Source organism: Desmodus rotundus, chromosome 3, assembly GCF_022682495.2.
Source record: "Desmodus rotundus isolate HL8 chromosome 3, HLdesRot8A.1, whole genome shotgun sequence".
In the NCBI taxonomy this organism is placed as follows: Eukaryota; Metazoa; Chordata; class Mammalia; order Chiroptera; family Phyllostomidae; genus Desmodus; species Desmodus rotundus.
Genome location: NC_071389.1, coordinates 91,211,954 through 91,232,179, shown reverse-complemented (window position 1 = coordinate 91,232,179; position 20,226 = coordinate 91,211,954). Strand labels below are relative to the sequence as shown.

At 38.2% G+C, this 20,226-nt stretch overlaps 1 protein-coding gene across 1 annotated transcript in view; it reads right to left on the bottom strand.

The window, feature by feature from the left end:
• GMDS (GDP-mannose 4,6-dehydratase) overlaps positions 1-20,226 on the bottom strand; it is a 714,528-nt gene that overhangs the window by 425,160 nt on the left and 269,142 nt on the right. Inside the window, exons 5-6 of the mRNA XM_024552328.3 lie at positions 10,439-10,631; positions 9,487-9,591 (exon numbers count right to left, since the gene is read on the bottom strand). Coding sequence (XP_024408096.1) covers positions 9,487-9,591; positions 10,439-10,631 — 298 coding nt within the window. The remainder of the gene's footprint in view (positions 1-9,486; positions 9,592-10,438; positions 10,632-20,226) is intronic.

Here is a 20,226-nt window from a genome sequence, read left to right as displayed (position 1 = left end):
GGGAAACAGACTAAGTCCCTTAATGGATTTATTCCCCAGATCATTGATTTACAATTGTTAATTTTATCAAAACCACAGGTGATCTGAACTGTCTTTAGCAGTATTATAAACTTATCTTAACAAAACAAAGTAAGCATCTTAAAAAGAAAATTGTGGGACTTCCAGCCAAGATGGAGGCATAGGTAGACATGCAGTGCCTCCTCACACAACCAAAATAAGGACAACAAATTTAAAAATAAGAAACAACCAGAACTGCCAGAAAATCATACTGTATGGAAGTCCCACAACCAAGGAATTAAAGAAGAAACATTCATCCAGACCGGTAGGAGGGGCAGAGATGGGCAGCTGGGTGGAGAGGATTCGTGGCAAGGCAGAGGCTGGTGGACCTGGTGAAGTGGCGGCTGGCAGACAAGGCAGTCCCACATTCGCATGCAGATGAACTGGGAGGAACCATTGGGAAGCAAGACAGACCACACAACCCGGAGTTCCAGCAGGGATATAAAGTCTCAAACCTCTGACTGAAAATACCTGTGGCGATTGAGGCGGCAGTGGGAGAAACTCCCAGCCTCACAGGAGAGTTCACTGGAGAGACCCACAGGACCACCCACCCGGGAATCGGCACCAGAGGGCCCAATATAGTGGTGGGTAGTGAGGGAAGTAACTGAAAACCGGCAGAGAGCAGAGCAAGCGGCATTGCTCCCTCTCAGACCACCCCCCCCCCACTTACAGCACCACAACACAGTGACGTGGGTTGCCCCTCCCTGGTGAACACCTAAGGCTTACCACATATTACATAACAGGCATGCAGGGACAAAAAAAACGGCACAAATGAAAGAACAGATCAAAGCTCCAGAAAAAATACAACTTAGCAACAAAGAGAGAACCAACCTATCAGATGCACAGTTCAAAACAGTGGTAATCAGGATGCTCACAAAATTGGTTGAATATGGTCGCAAAATAGAGGAAAAAATGAAGGCTATGCTAAGTGAAATAAAGGAAAATGTACAGGGAACCAACAGTGACGGGAAGGAAACTGGGACTCAAATCAACCGTGTGGACCAGAAGGAAGAAAGAAATATTCAACGAGAACAGAATGAAGAAAGAAGAATTTTAAAAAATGAGGAGAGGCTTAGGAACCTCTTGGACATCGTTAAACGTTCCAACATCCAAATCATAGGGGTGCCAGAAGGAGAAGAGGAAGAACAAGAAATTGAAAACTTATTTGAACAGATAATAAAGGAGAACTTCCCCAATCTGGCAAAGGAAATAGACTTCCAGGAAATCCAGGAAGCTCAGGGGTCCCAAAGAAGTTGGACCCAAGGAGGAACACACCAAGGCACATTATAATTACATTACCCAAGATTAAGCAGAAGGAGAGAATCTTAGAAGCAGCAAGAGAAAAGGACACAGTTACCTACAAAGGGGTTCCCATAAGACTATCAGCTGATTTCTCCAAAGAGACCTTACAGGCAAGAAGGGGCTGGCAAGAAGTATTCCAAGTCATGAAAGGCAAGGACCTACATCCAAGATTGCTCTACCCAGCAAAGCTATCATTTAGAATGGAAGGGCAGATAAAGTGCTTCTCAGATAAGGTCCAGTTAAAGGAGTTCATCATCACCAAGCCCTTATTATATGAAATGTTAAAGGGAGTTACCTAAGAAAAAGAACATCAAAAATAGGAACAGTAAAATGACAACAAAGTCACAGTTATTAATAACCGAACCTAAAACAAAAGCAAACTAAGCAAAGAACTGGAACAGGAACAGAATCACAGAAATGGAGATCACATGGAGGGTTATTAGCAGGAGAGTGGGAAGGGAAAGAGGGGGAAAAAGTACAGAGAATAAGTAGCATAAATCGTAGGTAGAAAATAGACAGGGGGAGGTTAAGAATAGTATAGGAAATGTGGAAGCCAAAGAACTTATATGTACGACCCATGGATGAACTAAAGGGGGGGAATGTGGTTGGGAGAAGGTGTGCAGGGTGGAGGGGAATAAAGGGGGGAAAATGGGACAACTGTAATAGCATAATCAATGAAATATATTTAAATTTAAAAAAAAGAAAAGAAAACCGCCAAGGATTGGAATGGAGAAAAGACATATAATAGTCAACGTGCAGAGGGAGAGCTGCTATGCTGAACTATCTACAGACTTTTGGTCAGTTACTAGTTCACCTGGTTCTACACCTCCATATTTCAGTAAGCACAACAGAACCTCAACTGACCAAAATGCTTCAGGAATTCTGTTTATGGATGGGTTAACTATTTATTCTCTTTGACTTTAATATTTATTTATTTTAGTATTGTTTTAAATCTTAGGACTTTTTAAAAATATTTTATTTATTTATTTTTGGAGATGGGGGATGGGAGGAAAAAAGCGTGGGAGAACAGCAACATGTGATTGCCTCTCGCAGGCCCCCAATCGGGGACCTGGCCTGCAACCCAGGCATGTGTCCTGACTGGGAATCCAATTGGCAACCCTTTGATTCACAGGCTGGCACTCAATCCATTGAGCCACACCAGCCAGGGCTGACTTAAATATTTAACTGAAAATCTTTTTATGAGACTACCTTGCTAGTTTGGGAGAAACCCATGTTAAGTCCAATTGAAAGATTTTTTTGATTTTGAGGATGTAACTACTCCAAAGCTGGGACCAGTAAATGTTTTCTTAAAGGGCCAGAGAGTAAATGTGTTAGGCTTTGAAGGCCACAGGACTCTGCTGTGAAAGCAGCCATAGACATTCTGTAAACAAATGGTTATGGCTGTGCTCCAATAAAATCTTATTTACAAAAATAGGCTGGTGGACTGGATTTGGCCCATGAGCCATAGTTTGCCAACTTCTGGTTTAGGATGTCTTTATATTAAAAAACACTTCTTCCATATTTTTTAAAGTCAGAAATTCTCATAGGATGTTTTTCATGAAGTCAAAGGGGCATTGTCAATTATTTTTGTTAGAGAAAAAGTACATATCCCGAAAAAGCTGCATCATTTTGGGGTCTACTGATTAGGCATTTGTGATCATATACTTTAAACTAGATTGAGGTTTACCACTGCACCATTTATAAAAAAGAGTGTTTGTTTCCTCTGATAGCAGGGAAAAGGGGACTGATGCTCATCCAATCTAAGAAAATAAACTCCAAGTACTACAGCAATTATAGGTATACAAACTAAGATTATTAATTAATATATTTTACACATTTATTAAAGTATATCAGACTGAATCTTTACTTAAAATAATTTTCCTTCAGTTACTATAAGCATGAAATCAAGAAAAAACTTATTTAAAACTATCCTAAAAACTCTTACTAGTCTCTAATTCAGACTGCGTAGCTTTCAAGTCAGTAAATTTTTACTGAAACATGAGATATTCACTCATTTGCTCATTGACAAATATTCATTCAATACTTACTAGCACTGAGTTAGATGCAGAAAATTCAAGAGTTCAATATAGTCCTACCACTAAGAATTCTCAGTGTGGCAAAGAATCTCCTCAGAAAATAACAATTAATTGTGACAAAACAGCAATATTATTGTCAAATTAATCTAGTATTAAAAATAATGTTCAAGTTTCAGGAAATGCTGTGTCTCATATCTCATCAAGTATTAATTACATCACTTCCACATATACCGCTATAACTTTTCATTATTTAGTTATATAAATGAAAAAAAATGAGCTATCATTGATTTCCAGATAGATAGTAAAACTAAACAAAGCGGTATACACTACAAGGTTAAGTATTTAATAAAAATTTAACAAAAGCCCTAAAAGTGGATTATGTACAGAATAAGCCTATTTCTATATTTATAATCAAGTAACCTAGAATATTTCTGCAGGAATGCTAACAGTGGGCCTGAGGACAGAACTGTGAGTCAGCAAGAGGAAAAGAACTTTCATTTTTCTCCTTATACCCTCCTCTACTGTTTTCTTTTAAGTAAAAAAGTATTAATTTTAAAATAATTAAAAAAACCCAAAGGGATTAACATCAACAAAGACAAATGAAATAATTCTCATTATCAAATATGTAAATAGAGATCTATGGGGGGTATATTTATCTTTTCTTTCTACAGCTAAGAATGTTTTGCCCTATCCTAACCTGATCCAAAACAATGGACTTGCACTTATTTTTTGCAGATGGAAAGGTTAAGGAGAGAAAAGTACAGAAACCTAAACAACGTGTATAAAGATTTTTGCAGGAGAACCAAGATGGCGGCATAGGTAGACACACTGCGCCTCCTCGCACAACCAGAACTGACAGAGAATTGAACAGCAAGGAAGTCTGACACCAAGTAGATAAAAAGGAAATATACATCCAGAGCAGTAGGAGGGGTGGAGACGGGCACTGGGGCAGAGAGGACTCGCGTGGCTGTCACGGGACCCAGACTGGCAGAGTGTGGGACGAACTGGGCAGGCAGTCTGACCACTAGCAGATGCTGCCACCGGACATTCGCGCACAGATAAAGGGAGAGGGCTGGACTCAGAGTGGCGGAGAACGGGGCAGGCAGAGCAGGGGGGTAGCACCCCGCGGCCCCACACTCGCTCACAAATAAACCAGGACCAAGGGCGGGGAGCGAAGCAGACCATGTGGCCCAGGGCTCCAGCACAGGGAAATAAACCTTCAAACCTCTGATTGAAAACGCCCCCACCCGTGGGTGTTGGGGCGGCAGCAGGAGAGACTCCCAGCCTCACAGGAGAGGTCGTTGGAGAGACCCACAGGGGCCTAGGGCGTGCACAGGCCCACTCACTTGGGAAGCAGCACCAGAGGGGCCCAATTTGATTGTGGGCAGCGGAGGGTGTGATTGAAATCCGGAGGAGAGTGAGGTGGGCGCCATTGCTCCCACTCGGCCCCTCCCCCACGTACAGCATCACAGCACAGTGACCAGCATTACCCAGCCCCTGGGAACACCTAAGGCTGCGCCCCTTTAAGTAACAGACCTCCAAGACAAAAAAAAAAAAAAAATGGCCCAAATGACAGAACACTTCAAAGCTCCAGAAAAAATACAACTAAGAGAGGAAGAGATAGCTAACCTATCAGATACACAGTTCAAAACACTGGTTATTAAGACGCTCACAGAATTGGTTGAATTTGTTCAAAAACTAGATGAAAAAATGAAGGCTATGCTAAGTGAAATAAAGGAAACCGTACAGGGAACCAATAGTGATGGGAAGGAAACTGGGACTCAAATCTATGGTGTGGACCAGAAGGAAGAAAGAAACATCCAACCAGAAAAGAATGAAGAAACAAGAATTCAGAAAAATGAGGAGAGGCTTAGGAACCTCCAGGACATCTTGAAACATTCCAACATCCAAATTATAGGGGTGCCAGAAGGAGAAGAGGAAGAACAAAACATTGAAAACTTATTTGAACAAATAATGAAGGAGAGCTTCCCCAGTCTGGCAAAGGAAATAGACTTCCAGGAAGTCCAGGAAGCTCAGAGAATCCCAAAGAAGCTGGACCCAAGGAGGAACACACCAAGGCACATCATAATTACATTAGCCAAGATGAAAGAGAAGGAGAGAATCTTAGAAGCAGCAAGAGAAAAGGACACAGTTACCTACAAAGGGGTTCCCATAAGACTATCAGCTGATTTCTCAAAAGAGACCTTACAGGCAAGAAGGGACTGGCAAGAAGTATTCCAAGTCATGAAAGGCAAGGGCCTACATCCAAGATTGCTCTATCCAGCAAAGCTATCATTTAGAATGGAAGGGCAGATAAAGTGCTTCTCAGATAAGGTCAAGTTAAAGGTGTTCATCATCACCAAGCCCTTATTATATGAAATGTTAAAGGGAGTTACCTAAGAAAAAGAACATCAAAAATAGGAACAGTAAAAATGACAACAAACTCACAGTTATTAACGACCACACCTAAAACAAAAACAAGAGCAAACTAAGCAAACAACTAGAACAGGAACAGAACCATAGAGATGGAGATCACATGGAGGGTTGTCAACAGGGGAGTGGAGGGGGAGACGGGGGGAAAGGTACAGAGAATAAGTAGCATAGATGATAGGTGGAAAATAGACAGGGGGAGGGTAAGAATAGTGTAGGAAATGTAGAAGCCAAAGAACTTATATGTATGATCCATGGACATGAACTATAGGGGGGGAATGTGGGAGGGAGGGGGTGGGCAGGATGGAGTGGAGTGAGGCGGGGCGGGAAATGGGACAACTGTAATAGCATAATCAATAAATATATAAAAAAAAAAGATGTTTGCGACCAAAGAGGAAAGGAACATCATCTGAGCAGATTTCTTGAGCATCCCCTATACCAACTGCTGTAAGCAAGAATCACTTCCTTTTTCTTTTTTCTCTACTAAGAACACCCAGAACCACAAAATTAATTAAAAAAAAAAATGATACTGGCTGCTTGTTGTTTTCCTTTTGAGCAACAGAGGACAGACCAGGCTCTTATGTTTTTATAGCACATCATGGGAATATTTAACTTAAACAATTACAAAATAAGAATGTACTGATACTAAAGATACCTTTATAAACCTGTTACTTGAAATGTTTTTCATGACTTGGCTAAATTATATAGCTATATAATCATATAAAATTTCACTGAGAAAGCTATAAGCATTACTAATTTGGGGGCATGAAACAACTTATAATAGTGAACTTCTCATTTATTCTCAATCTAAAAGGCTGATAGTGAAATTTAATACAAATTCTTAGATTGTACAGATAGTTTTTAAATTATAAAGAGGGTGCATGTTTTGTAAAGACTTGTCATGCTTTAGTAAATAAGAAATAATAGGAAGAAACAATTTCTTATTTAAAACCCAATATTTGGAACAGGAGACTCATATGTTTTTAACAGTCTCAAGAATAAATACGTGAAGACAACAAGACAATACAAACAAATATGTTTTTTTAAAAAACAAAAACAAAAACACGATAATGATTCTAAAATGTTGGAAGCTAGGGGCGGGCCACCTATGGCTGAAGAAGACAGAAAATAATTCAGTCCTCTGTATTCCCAGAACTTGAGAACAAAATGCTTCACGACTGATGACCGACTTTAAAAAATGTGTCCTTTTGGAAAAAGGGAATTAACCTTCTTTAGAAAAGCAATACCAAGAGTACTTAGAATTATGGGATGTCTTTTTAAAAAATGCCTTACACTTAGTAGCAGAGAGACAAAGAGCAGGGGGAAATGCTAGCACTCAACAAATTCTCCGATTAGTCACCCTTAATAGCTAAGAACAGTTATATCTCTGACTTCGTGTTTGCTGAGAGGTTATTGATAACATATTAACATATGTGTATAAATTATTTAGAATCTAAGTAAATTTAGCTCAAATATGTAGTACCAAACTTCATTTAGGATACTGAGGATCAATATGCAGGGTGGGGGCAAAAGTGGGTTTAAAGTTGTTCATATTGAAAATAATATAATAATAAATAATAATACAAGAATGAACTCTGTTTCACACACAGCTGTGAGCCTGCTTTTGCCTCACCCTGTATTCTCACTCCAGTTTGTTCTGCTTTCCCACTGGGTCATTGGGCCCCTAAAATTTTATTCCATATGTCATTGCCCATACTTGCCCATCATAATTGGAGTTCATGCACATGAACTCTAGCTCAGCAATCCAAAGCAGAGATTCCTCTTTTTATGTGAGGTTTTAATTTCTACAATTCTGTTAATTTTACTTGCTTATATGTGTAGATCCCTTACTTTATTTCACAGAATATATGTTCATCAAATGCACAGAATGACTAAGATTTCCTTACATGAAACTGGAAGGCTTTTGAGGTCACATTTTTTATGATAAGGATTCCTTTTCCAGTATTTTCAATGTTGTGGTACCCAGTCCTTCTGGAAACTTCTGGTTCCCTCAGGAGACAGTCCAACTTTCTGAAACTCAGAGGTGAGCAAATATCTGCTTCCCACCTTTGTTCCTGCCTATTTTCTGGAGCAGCTGACAAAACAGTGTGCTTTGGGAATGCTCATTTAGTCCTTTCTTCTCCAGTTAAACTCCTCCTGGTCTGGATAGCATTTTTCATACAACAGGTTACCATTCTGATTGGCTTCCTCTGAATACATTCCAGTTTTCAAAATACCCTGTGAAATATGGAATCTGTAATTCAGCCAGGAGTCTAGATCTAGATTGACCAGAGGAGGAGACTGGGGCCCTCTCCTGTTCTCCTGGGATATAAATGCTTGGGGGCTGCATTAATAGAAATTTACTAGCAGTTTCTTCCTCTGATAGTTGACAATGAGTCAACCAAAATACTCCAGCGCTCTCACCTGAACTGTCATAATATGATGATGATGATCACAGTTTGGTATAATACCTTGTGGGGGAGGTTGTGGACAGTGTGCTTGTGGGTCCAGTCTAGATCACTTAGCTAATGTCAGCAACCATTTGACTATCCGGGTTTTCCTATTCTCTTCTGCTCTTTCCCCTCTTACTGAATTGAGCTGATAATGCAATGTTCTTAAAACTATTCAAAGATGTCTTTACTATCAGAGTACTAAATCATCAAAGTGACTTTTTAACAAGACATTGTTGATATTTTGGTCAATGATAGACCACTTATACCACAGGTGGCAAACACAAGGCCCGCGGGCCGAATCTGGCCGTCCACCTTGTTTTATCCAGCCCAGCACCTTGTTTCTACCTGGCGGCAGCACTGAGCTCTTGCTTAATGTTAAGGAGTAGTTACAGTCATACAGTCCTAAAATTGCATTTGGCCCTTTGAAGGCAACCGTGAGGCTGATGTGGCCCCCAGTGAAAATGAGTTTGACACCCTTGACATATACAGTGGTCCCGTAGGATTGTAATGGAGCTGAAAAACTCCTGTCACCTACTGATGTTGTAGCACAGTGTGTTACACGTTTGTGGTGAGGCTAGTGTAAGCAAGCCTACTGCACTGCCGGTCATATAACAAAATGGCACATGCAATTAGGTATAGTACCTAGTGCTTGACAGTGATAATAAACAACTGTGTTACTGTTTATGTATTTACTAAGTATTTTTTAATCACTATTTTAGAATGTATTCTTTCAAAAAAAGAAATCATTTCAAATGTATTTTAAAATATACTCTAGAAGCATAGTAATTTTTGGATGCCTATTTAACTGAAATATAAAGAAAAACTACTGAACATCCAACTGATTCAAAGTAAAAATATATATAGAATCTACAAGTTAAGTCTACATAAAAAAGAATGACTTCCAGAAACAAATGTTAGTTTACTACTTATTCCTTTGCATTCACACAAAACCTCCTAATGCTTAAATTGAAAAGATGCTTGAATAAATGAAAATTGGAAAAATGTTCGCTTTTTTATGTTGGGGGAAGAAAAACCCTAAAAACCTTAAGTAATTAAAGTGGATTTTCTTCATTTATTACTTCTGACATCCATAATAGTTAAAATGTGAAATTTTCCAGTCTGTATAGTACAAATGCCAAATATAAATGCAACTTTTTATTGTTTTGTTAAAGTCTGAAATGCTCTTCTCCATTAATATATTTACTGACCTCTTCTAGGACTCTCGTGATTGAAGAGAATACCATTCACTGCAAAGAGATTATAGGCCTCACGGAAATTCACCACAATCCAGTAGGCATACAGTTTGGCTGCCCCTGTTGAAATAATTTTTAAAAAGCAAATAAAAGACAGTGATTATTACAAAAGACAGTGTCTTATTATTAAAAAGCAGTGATTTTCAGTCACCTTAAACAAGTAACAACTTACAAAAATTATAATCAATGATACATCAAGATAGAAAAAATGAGTCAACAGCCAAAGACAAAATAAACGTCCTTTTGCCAGTTAATCAGGTGTACAAGGAAACAGTAAGAATTTCCTTCTTTTGTAATACACATGATTCTTTCTTTCACAAGCTAATTTCAACTGTAGTGTGTGCCATATATCATCTTACACTTTATTCCTTTTTCCTTAGCATTAAGGAATTAGAAAGTGAAAGCTATGGGATCTTAAAATCTAGCTGCTTAGAAATTTTGTCACTGAAGCGTTTCATATACATAATAATACTCTTTTTACAAATATAAAAAATGTAATAGAACTTTTTTGTTGTTGCTTTTCTTTTGCTTCTTTAAGGGTTTGAACTCAGGAAGATTTTCACTGGGGAGATAAAAAACATGAAACCTTATCACTTTAGTTCAATATTTGAAAAAAAAGAATCATGTTTCATCTCATTTTCCTTTCAAAGTGATCTGTATGAAAGGATTGAATGAAAATGAATTGGTGAGGTGAGGCGGTAATTTCACCCTGGAGGGAATGGCAGCAAATATTTATAGTTAGCAACGTATAAAAAACAAGTCTAGTCACTTTAGTCGATCTTAATGTTACTCTCACACCCAAATGACTTCAGCCATGAGACACAAACAGAAGTAAGGCAGAAACAAATGCACACCAACATCCACAGGGAAAGCGACACATGCGCAAGGCTGCGTCAGGCACTCTCACCATATGGTGACCGAGGATAAAAGGGAGTGGTCTCCTTCTGGGGTATTTCTTGCACTTTCCCATAAAGTTCACTTGTTGAAGCTTGATAGAACTTCACAGAGTTGATAAGGCCACAGGTCTTAACTGCATCCAGAAGCCGTAAAGTGCCAACTCCATCAACATCTGCAGTATATTCAGCCAAGTCAAAAGAAATCTGGAAAGAGCAGAAGGCAGTGCTACATTAAGGGTAACAGCAACAAAGATGCTAACAGGGGTAACAAAGACTTTACACAATTTTACACACTTAGAAAAGTTATGTTTGTGAGAAAATATTTTCTAATAGAATAAAAGTGTGCATAGTATCTATTTTTAACACCAAATGGCTGGAAAATACCTTAAGAAATAAGTATCTGTGGTAAAATGAAGTACATTATAACCACACCTACCACATCATAATTCTAGGCTGAACTCCCTAGGCCAGTGTTTCTCAAAGTGCAAACCCCTGCTCATCAGCATCATCTGGGGTATTCCTAAAAAATAAACACTAGACCAGTCTCTTGGGAGTGAGGGCCTAAGACATGCACATTTGTAATAAGTCCCTGCTGATTTTACACACAGAGAAGTTTGAGAACATGTGCTTTAGAGCAGTTGATTTTCAAAAGGATTGTTTTCTTCTTATTTTAAATTGATACAAAAGTGACTTTTTAGTATATGACATATATAAATCTTTTTAAATTATGAGGCATGCTGAATACTGCTAATTATTAATATATATTAAATTGTATGATTTCTAGGAAGAGGATATTAAGGGGTGATTCAATATTTTGCAGTTTAAATATTTTCTTTAAAAATAAATATGATGGATATGATTTTTCTTAAATTATTTATGAGTACAATAAACAAATTTATCTAATATTCAAATCACCTAAAATAATAAGGCTGAAAATGGCCAATACAGCCAGGCACAATGCAGACAGTTCCCTGCCCCCTGGTGAATGACCTCAGTGTCCACCTGGAAAACGCCCATCTGGGGTGAATGAGGTGCCTGGCCTCTGTTACTGCCCAGTCCTGACTGTCCCCTAAGCAGTTGCTGCAGCCTTGTCTATGCACAGGCACAGTGTTTAGGGAACTTAAACAATTGCTAACCAGAGTCCTAACTGAGACCATTAAATGCATGTCATACAGTCCTGCCAGCAAAGTTCCCATGGCAGCCATAAGATAAAACAGGAAAAAGGGTTTCACCCACAGACTTTCAAAGCCAGGGAAGCACAATTTGGAGCTAATTTATTACTTTTAAATAACAATTTATTGTGATAAAATTTACATACCATAAAATTCAGCCTTTTAAAGTTTGGGACTCTTGTGATCTTTAGTATACTCACAGCTTTATGCAATCATCACTACCATCCAATCCAGAACATTTCATCATCCCAAAAGGAAATTCTGTACCTATTAGCAATAGGCATTCTCAATCTTCCATTCCTACTCTGACAGCCACTAAAATACTTTGTCTCTATGCAGTTACCTTTTCTGAACATTTAATGTAAATAAAATCATATAGTATGGGTCCTTTTATGACTAGCTTCTTTCACATATCATGTATTTATTTCTCTTGCATATGTACCTAGGAGCAGGGTCATTTGGTAACACTTGGAGGAACTGCCATTCTGTTTTTCAGTGTTGCTGCACCATTTCACATTCTCACCAGCAGTTAACGAGGGCTCCAATTGCTCCACACCCTACCCAGCACTTGTGTAGTCTGTCTCATTTATTATAGACATCCCTCTGGGTGTGGTGCTGTGTGTTTCTTTTTAACTGAGATATAATTGACATATGACATTACATTAGTTTCAGATGTACAACATAAAGATTTGATAAATGTATCATGGAATGATCATCACAATAAACCATTACCTCACACAGTTATAAATATTTTTCTTGTGATGAGAACTTTTAAGATCTACTTTTTTAGTAACTTTCAAATCTACTATAGAGTATTATTACCTATAATCACCATGCTGTACATAACATCTTTATGACTTTTTATTTCATAACTGGAAGTCTGTATCTTTTTAAAAAAATTTGTATGGAAGTCTATATCTTTTGACCACTTTCACCCATTTTGCCCACTGCCCACCAAGCCCCACCCTGCCTCTGGCAACAACCAAACTGTTCTCCGTATCTATGAGTTCATTTTTTTCTTTTTTAAGATTCCACATTTGAGTGACAGCGTAAGTATTTGACTTTCTCTGTGCAACTTATTTCACTGAGCATAACGTCTTCAAGTTCCATTCATGTTGTCCCAAATGGCAGAATTTTCTTCTTCTTCCATCATTGGATACTTAGTTTGTTTCCATACCTTGGCTATTATAAATAACATTGCAATGAACATAGGAGTGCATATATCTGAGTGTTTTCATTTCCTTTGGATAAATCCCCAGAAATGGAATTGATGAATCATTTGATACTTCTATTTTTAATTTTTTGAGAAACCTCCACAATGTTTTCCATAGTGGCTGCATCATACACATGCTCACCAACAGCGCAAATAGTGTATCAGCACTACCCCATGGGGTCTCCTTCATATTTTCTCTTTACATACTGTACTCTTAACCTCAAAATACAGATTAAAAAAAAGAATGCAAATTTAAAAAATTCTAAAATTCACTTTAAGCCAGAGTCAAAAGGAAAAAGCCAAAACTATTACCCCTCCCCCTCCTTACATACTAGTGTGTAAGCTTCAGAGGGGCAGGGCCTTGACTGTTTCTGCTCACCATTAAATTCCCCAGAATGACACACCAGTCAAAATGAAGCTGGAATTTAAAAATGGAAAGTCATTTGAAGAAAAGTTCTATTTATTTCTATTTCTTTATGATGCATTAAATAAAAATATATATTTAACTCTTCTACAACTGTTAACAGAACTATTATCTCCTAAAGCATAAATAAACTGAAAAGAGTATTTTAATAAAAATATTAGTAAAAAATTTTCAAAAAATGGAGAGAAGAATTTCATAACAAATTGTTGAATAAGGCCTAACTTCTTTTAAGCTTTTCAGCTGAAACAAGAAAAATACATGGATGAATTTAAAGAAAGGCAAAATTACCTCAAGAAATGAAATGGCTGTACTATTGAGTAAAGATGCATGTAGCACAGGCAGACAGGAACAGCAATGCAAGTTCTGACCGACTAGTATATGAGAGAGCCAAGAAAACCTATTAACGTAACAACCATTTCAGTCTATGCTCCCACTACACAGGCTAATGAAACTGAAAGCTTTTATGCAAGTGTCCAAGAAGAAATTGACAACACACCAAAACAAGACATGCTGATAATTATAGGTGATTAGAACATAAAAGTAAAAATAATGTAGAAATGAGGAAAGAAATCAGTTCATGTATTTCTGCAAAGCCAACAACTTGTCAGTCACATAACACATCTTTCAAACAACTGAACAGATGACTGTACACATGGACATCACCCGAAGGCCAATATAAAAAAATCAAATAAACTACGTAATTGGAAGCAGGAGATGGAGAAACTATTTTCTTTGCCAAAACAAGACCAGGAGCTGATTGTGGTGCTGACCACAAGTACTGTTAATATCAAACATTAAAGCAAAGCTGAAGAAGAGCGCTGGAAGAGCCGTAGTGTTCAAATATAATGTAAATGTGTTCCTGACGGATTTGAAGTCCAGGTGAAACAGAAGATTTGTACTGTAAACTTAATTGACTGAGTACAAGAACTGTGAATTGAAACTAAAAATATTATTAGGGAGGAATATGGACAGACAAAGCCAGAAGTAAAAAGGAAAGAAAAATCAAGATGGATGACAGTAGAAACAGTAAAAATTATTAAAGACAGGTGAGAGTCAAAAGTTAGATGTGACAGAACACTGAACACAGTTTTTTTTTTTTTCATTGCAATTCCCTAATGACATCATGTTGAGCATCATTTCATATACATTTTTACCATTTATAAATCTTTGGTGGTGTGTGTTTAGATTTTTGGCCTATTTTTTAATCAGGTTGTTCATTTTCTTTCTATTTTAATTTTTTTTATTTTTCAATTACAGTTGATGTACGATATTATCAGTTTCAAGTGTACAACCAAGCAATTAGACACTGTATTACTTACGAACTGATCACCTGATAAAATTTAGTATCCATCTGAAACCATAGTTACTATGATATTACTGACTATATTTTACTGTACATCCCTGTATTTTACTTTATATCCCTGTGACTGTTGTGTATCTACCAATTTGTACTTCTTAATCCCTTCATCTTTTTTACCCATCTCCCCATGTCCCTTGTTATCGGCCAACTGTAAAAATGTTCTCTGTATATGTGAGTCTGTTTCTGTTCTGCTTGTTCATTTATTTTGTTTTTTAGATTCCACATAAAACTGAAATCATATAGCATTTGTCTTTCCACCTGACTTATTTCACTCAGCACAATACGCTCTAGGGTCTATCCCTGTTGTTACAAATGGCAAGATTTCATTCTTCTTTGCGGCTGAGTCACATTCCATTGCATATTTATACAACTTCTTTTTATCCACTCATCTACTGATGAACACCTGGGTTGCGCCCATATCTTGGCTATTGTAAATAATGCTGCATTGAACATATGCTGCATGTCTTTTTGCTTCACTGTTTTTTGGGTTTCCGTGGATGAACACCAAGAGGTGCAACTACTGGACCCTTCTTTATCTCTTGTTACAGCCTTTGTTTTAAAGTATATTTTTTCTGGTATAACTATTGCTATTCCAGCTTTGTTTGTTTGTTTCCATTTTCAGAAATATCTTTTCCATCCCTTTACTTTCAGGCTGTGTGTGTCTTTTGATCTGAAATTAGTCTCTGGTACACAGCATAAGTAAGGGTCTTGTTTAAGTATTCCTCAGCCACCATATGTCTTTTGATTAGTATGTTTAACCATTTGCATTTAAACAAATTATTGATATATATGTATTTATTGCCTTTTTATTATACATATTTTTGATCCCCCCACCTCCTTCTTCTTAAAGAAGACCCTTTAACATTTCTTGTAATACTTGTTTGATGGTGATGAACTCCTTTAAGTTTTTTTCTCACCTGGGAAGCTCTTTATATCTCCTTCTGTTCTAAATGACAGCCTTGCTGAATAGAGTAACCTTGGTTGTAGGTCCTTGCTTTCCATCACTTTGAATATTTTGCTCCAGTCTCTTCTGGCCTGAAAATTTTCTGTTGAGAAACCAGCTAACAGTCTTGTGGAGGCACCCTTTTAAATAACCAACAGCTTTTTTCTTGCTGCTCTCTCATCTTTAACCTTTGGTATTTTCATTACAATGTTCCTTGCTATGGGCCTCTTTGAGTTCACTTTGGGACACTGCACATCCTGAACTTGCATGTCTATTTGCTTCACCAGGTTAGGGAAGTTTTTCATCATTATGTTTCCAAATACATTTTTAATTTCTTGCTCTCTATACTCTTTCTGGCACCCCTGTGATACAGATGTTTTTACACTTGATGTTGTCCCAGGGGTCTCTTAAACTACTTCCTTTTTAAAAATTGTTTTTCTTTTTCTTATTTTTTTTTAGATTTTACTTGTTTATTTTTAAAGAGAGGGAGAAAGAGGAAGGGAAACATCAAGGTGTGGTTGACTCTTGTGCATCCCTCACTGGGGACCTGGCCTGCAAGACAGGCATGTGCCCTGACTGGGAATCGAACTGGCAACTCTTTGGTTCTCAGTCGTGCTCAATCCACTGAACCACACTGGCCAAGGCTGTTTTTCTTTTTGTTGCTCTGAATGGGTGTTTTCTACTTCCTTTTTAGCAAGTCATTGATTTGATCCTCTGCTTTATCTATTCTAGTGTTGATTCCCTGTAATGAGTTCTTTATTTCAGTTATTGTATTCTTAATTTATAACCGATTCTTTTTTTATGTTTTCTATCTCCATTTTTATGTGTCCTATCTCTTTGATGAAGTTCTCACCAAGTTCATCTACTCTTCCCGTAAGTTCATTGAGCACTGTTACAACCACTGTTTTGAACTCTGCATCTGGGTAGACTGCTTGTCTCCATTTTGTTTACTTCCTCCACTGCCCCGGAGTTTTGTTCTGTCCTTTCATTTGGGACATGTTTCTTTGTCTCCTGATTTTGGCTACTTGACTGTGTTTGTTTCTGTGTATTAGGTAGAGCTGCTATGCCTCCTGGTCTTGGTAGAGTGATCTTATATAATGAGGGTCCTGTAGGAACCAGTGACTCAGCCTCCCTGGTCACCTGAGCTGGGCACTTCAGGTGTCTCTTACCCTGTGTGGGCTCTGTGCACCCTTCTGTTGTAATTGAGTCTTGCTTGCTGTTGGCACAACAGTTGGTGGTATTTATCCCTAGGCTTATTGGCTTCAAGACTAGCCATGGCCACAGTGCAGGGACTGATCCCATGGAGCAGGACTAGCTTCAGTGAGGCTCTGGTGCCTGATGAGTCTGTCCTTTGAGTTTGTTGTTCATGAAGGTGGTTGGGTCTTGCTCTGGTGTGGTCTGAAGCTGTCCACCGGGTGCACTGGCTCTAGGGCCTCCCAGGAGGTGCAGGCCAAGGTTAGCTGCCACCTGTGCCCTGCCCGGGGGCCACCCAGCAAAAGCTCCAAAGTGATCTGCAGATGGCTACTACCTGTATTGGGCCTGAGGATCCCCAAAAGATGCCAAGCTGCAAACCAAGGCCAGCTGCTGCTAGTGCTGGGCCTGGGCCAGTTAGCAAAAGATACAGAGCACACTGAGGCCAGATGCAGCTTGTCTGAGGTTTGTGAACATTTGCAAGATTTTAGGGAAGTCCAAAGCATGAGCCAAGACAGGTCATTTATAAGAAAATGCCACTGGAAAAGCCTCGGGTAGGCCCACCTAGAACCCTGAACACAGGTTTTCAATGACTATCACATAGGGATAAAGAGAGCAACACAATGGTCAATGTAAGTAGACAGAAGAGAACAATACGAAAGAAAAAACAAGAGATCTCTACCAGAGAACTCAAGAAATAAAAGGAAAATTTAAACCTTTAATTTTGCTATTTATTAGACTGGAGTGCCTCAGCACTGAGACTAGCAATGCTGAATGACTAACAAGGAAGAATATTATCTCACCAACAGAAAATAAAGGGAAGGTGGAAACAGTATACTGAAAATCTATACAGGAGAGCCAAAAGGATGGAAGACACCTTTCAAGAATATTCCTATGAGGAAGAACTTGTTAATTCTAGAAAGTGAGGTGAAAGCTGCCCTGAACGTATTGGGAAGAAACAAATCACAGGGGATGGATAGGAGACCAATAAAATTACTTCAAGCCATTGAGACTGAATATGTCAAAAATCCTAACAAGGACATGTCAACAAATGTGAAAAAAATAATGGCCAGACTTGAAACATTCAATATATATCCTTATCTTTAAGGAAGGAGATGCCAAGGAGTACAGTAAGTATAGGATCAATGTTCTAATTTACCAAACAAGTAAAGTGACCCTCAGGGTGATGCAACCCAGGCTTCCCACCTTACCTGATGCAAGAAATACTGGATGTTCAAGCCAGGTTCAGAAAAGGAAAAGATATTTGATATCTACTTGCAAACATCCATTGACTATTTCAGTGCTACAAAGAATTTCAGAAAAAGTTAGACTATGTATTACAGATTAGAGTAAAGCCTTGACTGCATGGAGCATTAAAAGCCCTGGGTTGTTCTAAAATAGATGGGCACGCCTCAGCACTTAATTGTCCTGCTACATAACTTGTACTGTGGACAGGAAACCACTGTCAGGACAGAATACAGAGAGATAGAATGGTTTCCTATAGGCAAAGTGTCAGGCAATGCTGCATTTTATCTCCCTATTTACTTAGTCTGTATGGAGAACATATATAAAAAACTGGGCTAGATTCAGAAGAACAGGGAGTGAGAATTGGTAGGAAAAGTATCAATAACTGAAGGTATACAAATGATACCATCTTACTGGAAGAAAGTAGCAATGATTTGAAACGACTTCTGATAAAAGTAAAAAAAAATTGCAAAGAAGGGCTGTGCACCAACAGGTCAAAAATTATGACTAGAGAAGAAACACATCACTTTATCATAGACAATGAAGACACTGGAATGCAGATATTTCAGTAAGACATTAAAACATACAACCTTTCAAGACTGAATCACAGGGGGATTTCAAGATGGTGGCGGGGTAGGTACAAGTTACACTTACCTCCTCTAGGACCAAACTGAAATTACAACAAAAATAGAGAACAATCAACCTGAATAATCAACTGAAGACTAGCTAATGATGAGTCTTATAACCAAGGATTTACAGAAGATGCCACATCGAGACTCATAAAAAGGACAGAGATGTGAAAAGGGCTGGCTCTTCTCATCTGGGCAGCAGCTGAGGTTCCAGAGAAATATCTCAGCTGCAGTGAGGGTTCCCCGTGAGAACATGGGGCCTAAACCCGAAACTGTGGTCCTTAGTCCAGAGCATCAGAGTGGCAAGAGGCACCCAAATAACATCCAGCTGTGAAAAACAGTGGAGATTCTGTCTACCACGGACAGATGGAGTCTGCTGAAGACACAGGCACCCTCTTAAAAACCCAAAGCACAACATCTTGTTCCGTCACTCACACTCTGTCAGGGGAAGGCACAGAGGACTAGAGTTACCTGAAGAGAATCTGGGGTTTGTGCCTCTGGGAAGGGAACGGGATAGAAAGGCAAAGGACACAGTGAAAGAACCAATCCAAACAAGGAAATTCATAGCATCACTGTCATATCTAAGAAACAAGAAAAATCTCAAATATAAACAAGATTGACAAGCCTTTAACCAGACTCATCAAGAAAGTAAGAGAAAGGACCCAAATAAATAAAACCAGAAATGAAAGAGGAGAAGTAACAAATGACACCAAAGAAATACAAAGGGTTGTAAGAAAATATTATGAACTAGCTCCCAGCAAACAAAATTCCTGGGCCAAATAGCTTCACAGGTGAATTTTGGTAAATATTAAAAGAAGAACACCTATCCTTCTCAAACTATTCCAAAAAATTCAAGAGGAGGGAAGACTCCCAAGCTCACTTTACGAGTCTAGCATTATCCTAATTCCCAAACCAGAAAAAGACACTATACAAAGAAAGAAAATTATAGGCCAATATCGCTGATGAACATAGATGCAAAAATGTTCAATAAAACATTAGCAAACCAGATACATTAACACATTAAGAAGGTCATACACAATGATCAAGTATGATTTCCTTTGGGAATGCAAGATTAGTACAATATCTGAAAATCAATAAATGTGATACACAACATAAACAAAATTAAGGATAAAAACCACATGATAATATCAATAAATTTTAAAAAGCATTTGACTAAATCCAGCACCCACTTATGATTAAAATCTCTCAGGAAAGTAGGAATAGAGGGAACATACCTCAATGTAATAAAGACCATATATGAATAAACCATAGCCAACATCATACTCAGTGGGCAAAAACTAGAGGTATTTCCTTTAAGATCAGGAACAAAACATGAAAGTCTGCTTTCAGCACTGTTATTCAATGCAGTACTGGAAGTCCTAGCCACAGCAAACACATAAAAATGAATAAAAGGCATTCAAATTGGAAAGCAAGAGGTAAAACTGTCATTATTTGCAGATGACATGATACTGTATATAGAGAACCCTAAAGATTCCAACAAAAAAGCTACTAGAACTGATAAGTGAATTTAGTAAAGTAGCAGGATACAAAATAAGTATCCAGAAATCAGTTGCATTTTTTAAAAAACCTCACCCAAGGACATGTTTATTGATTTTAGAGAG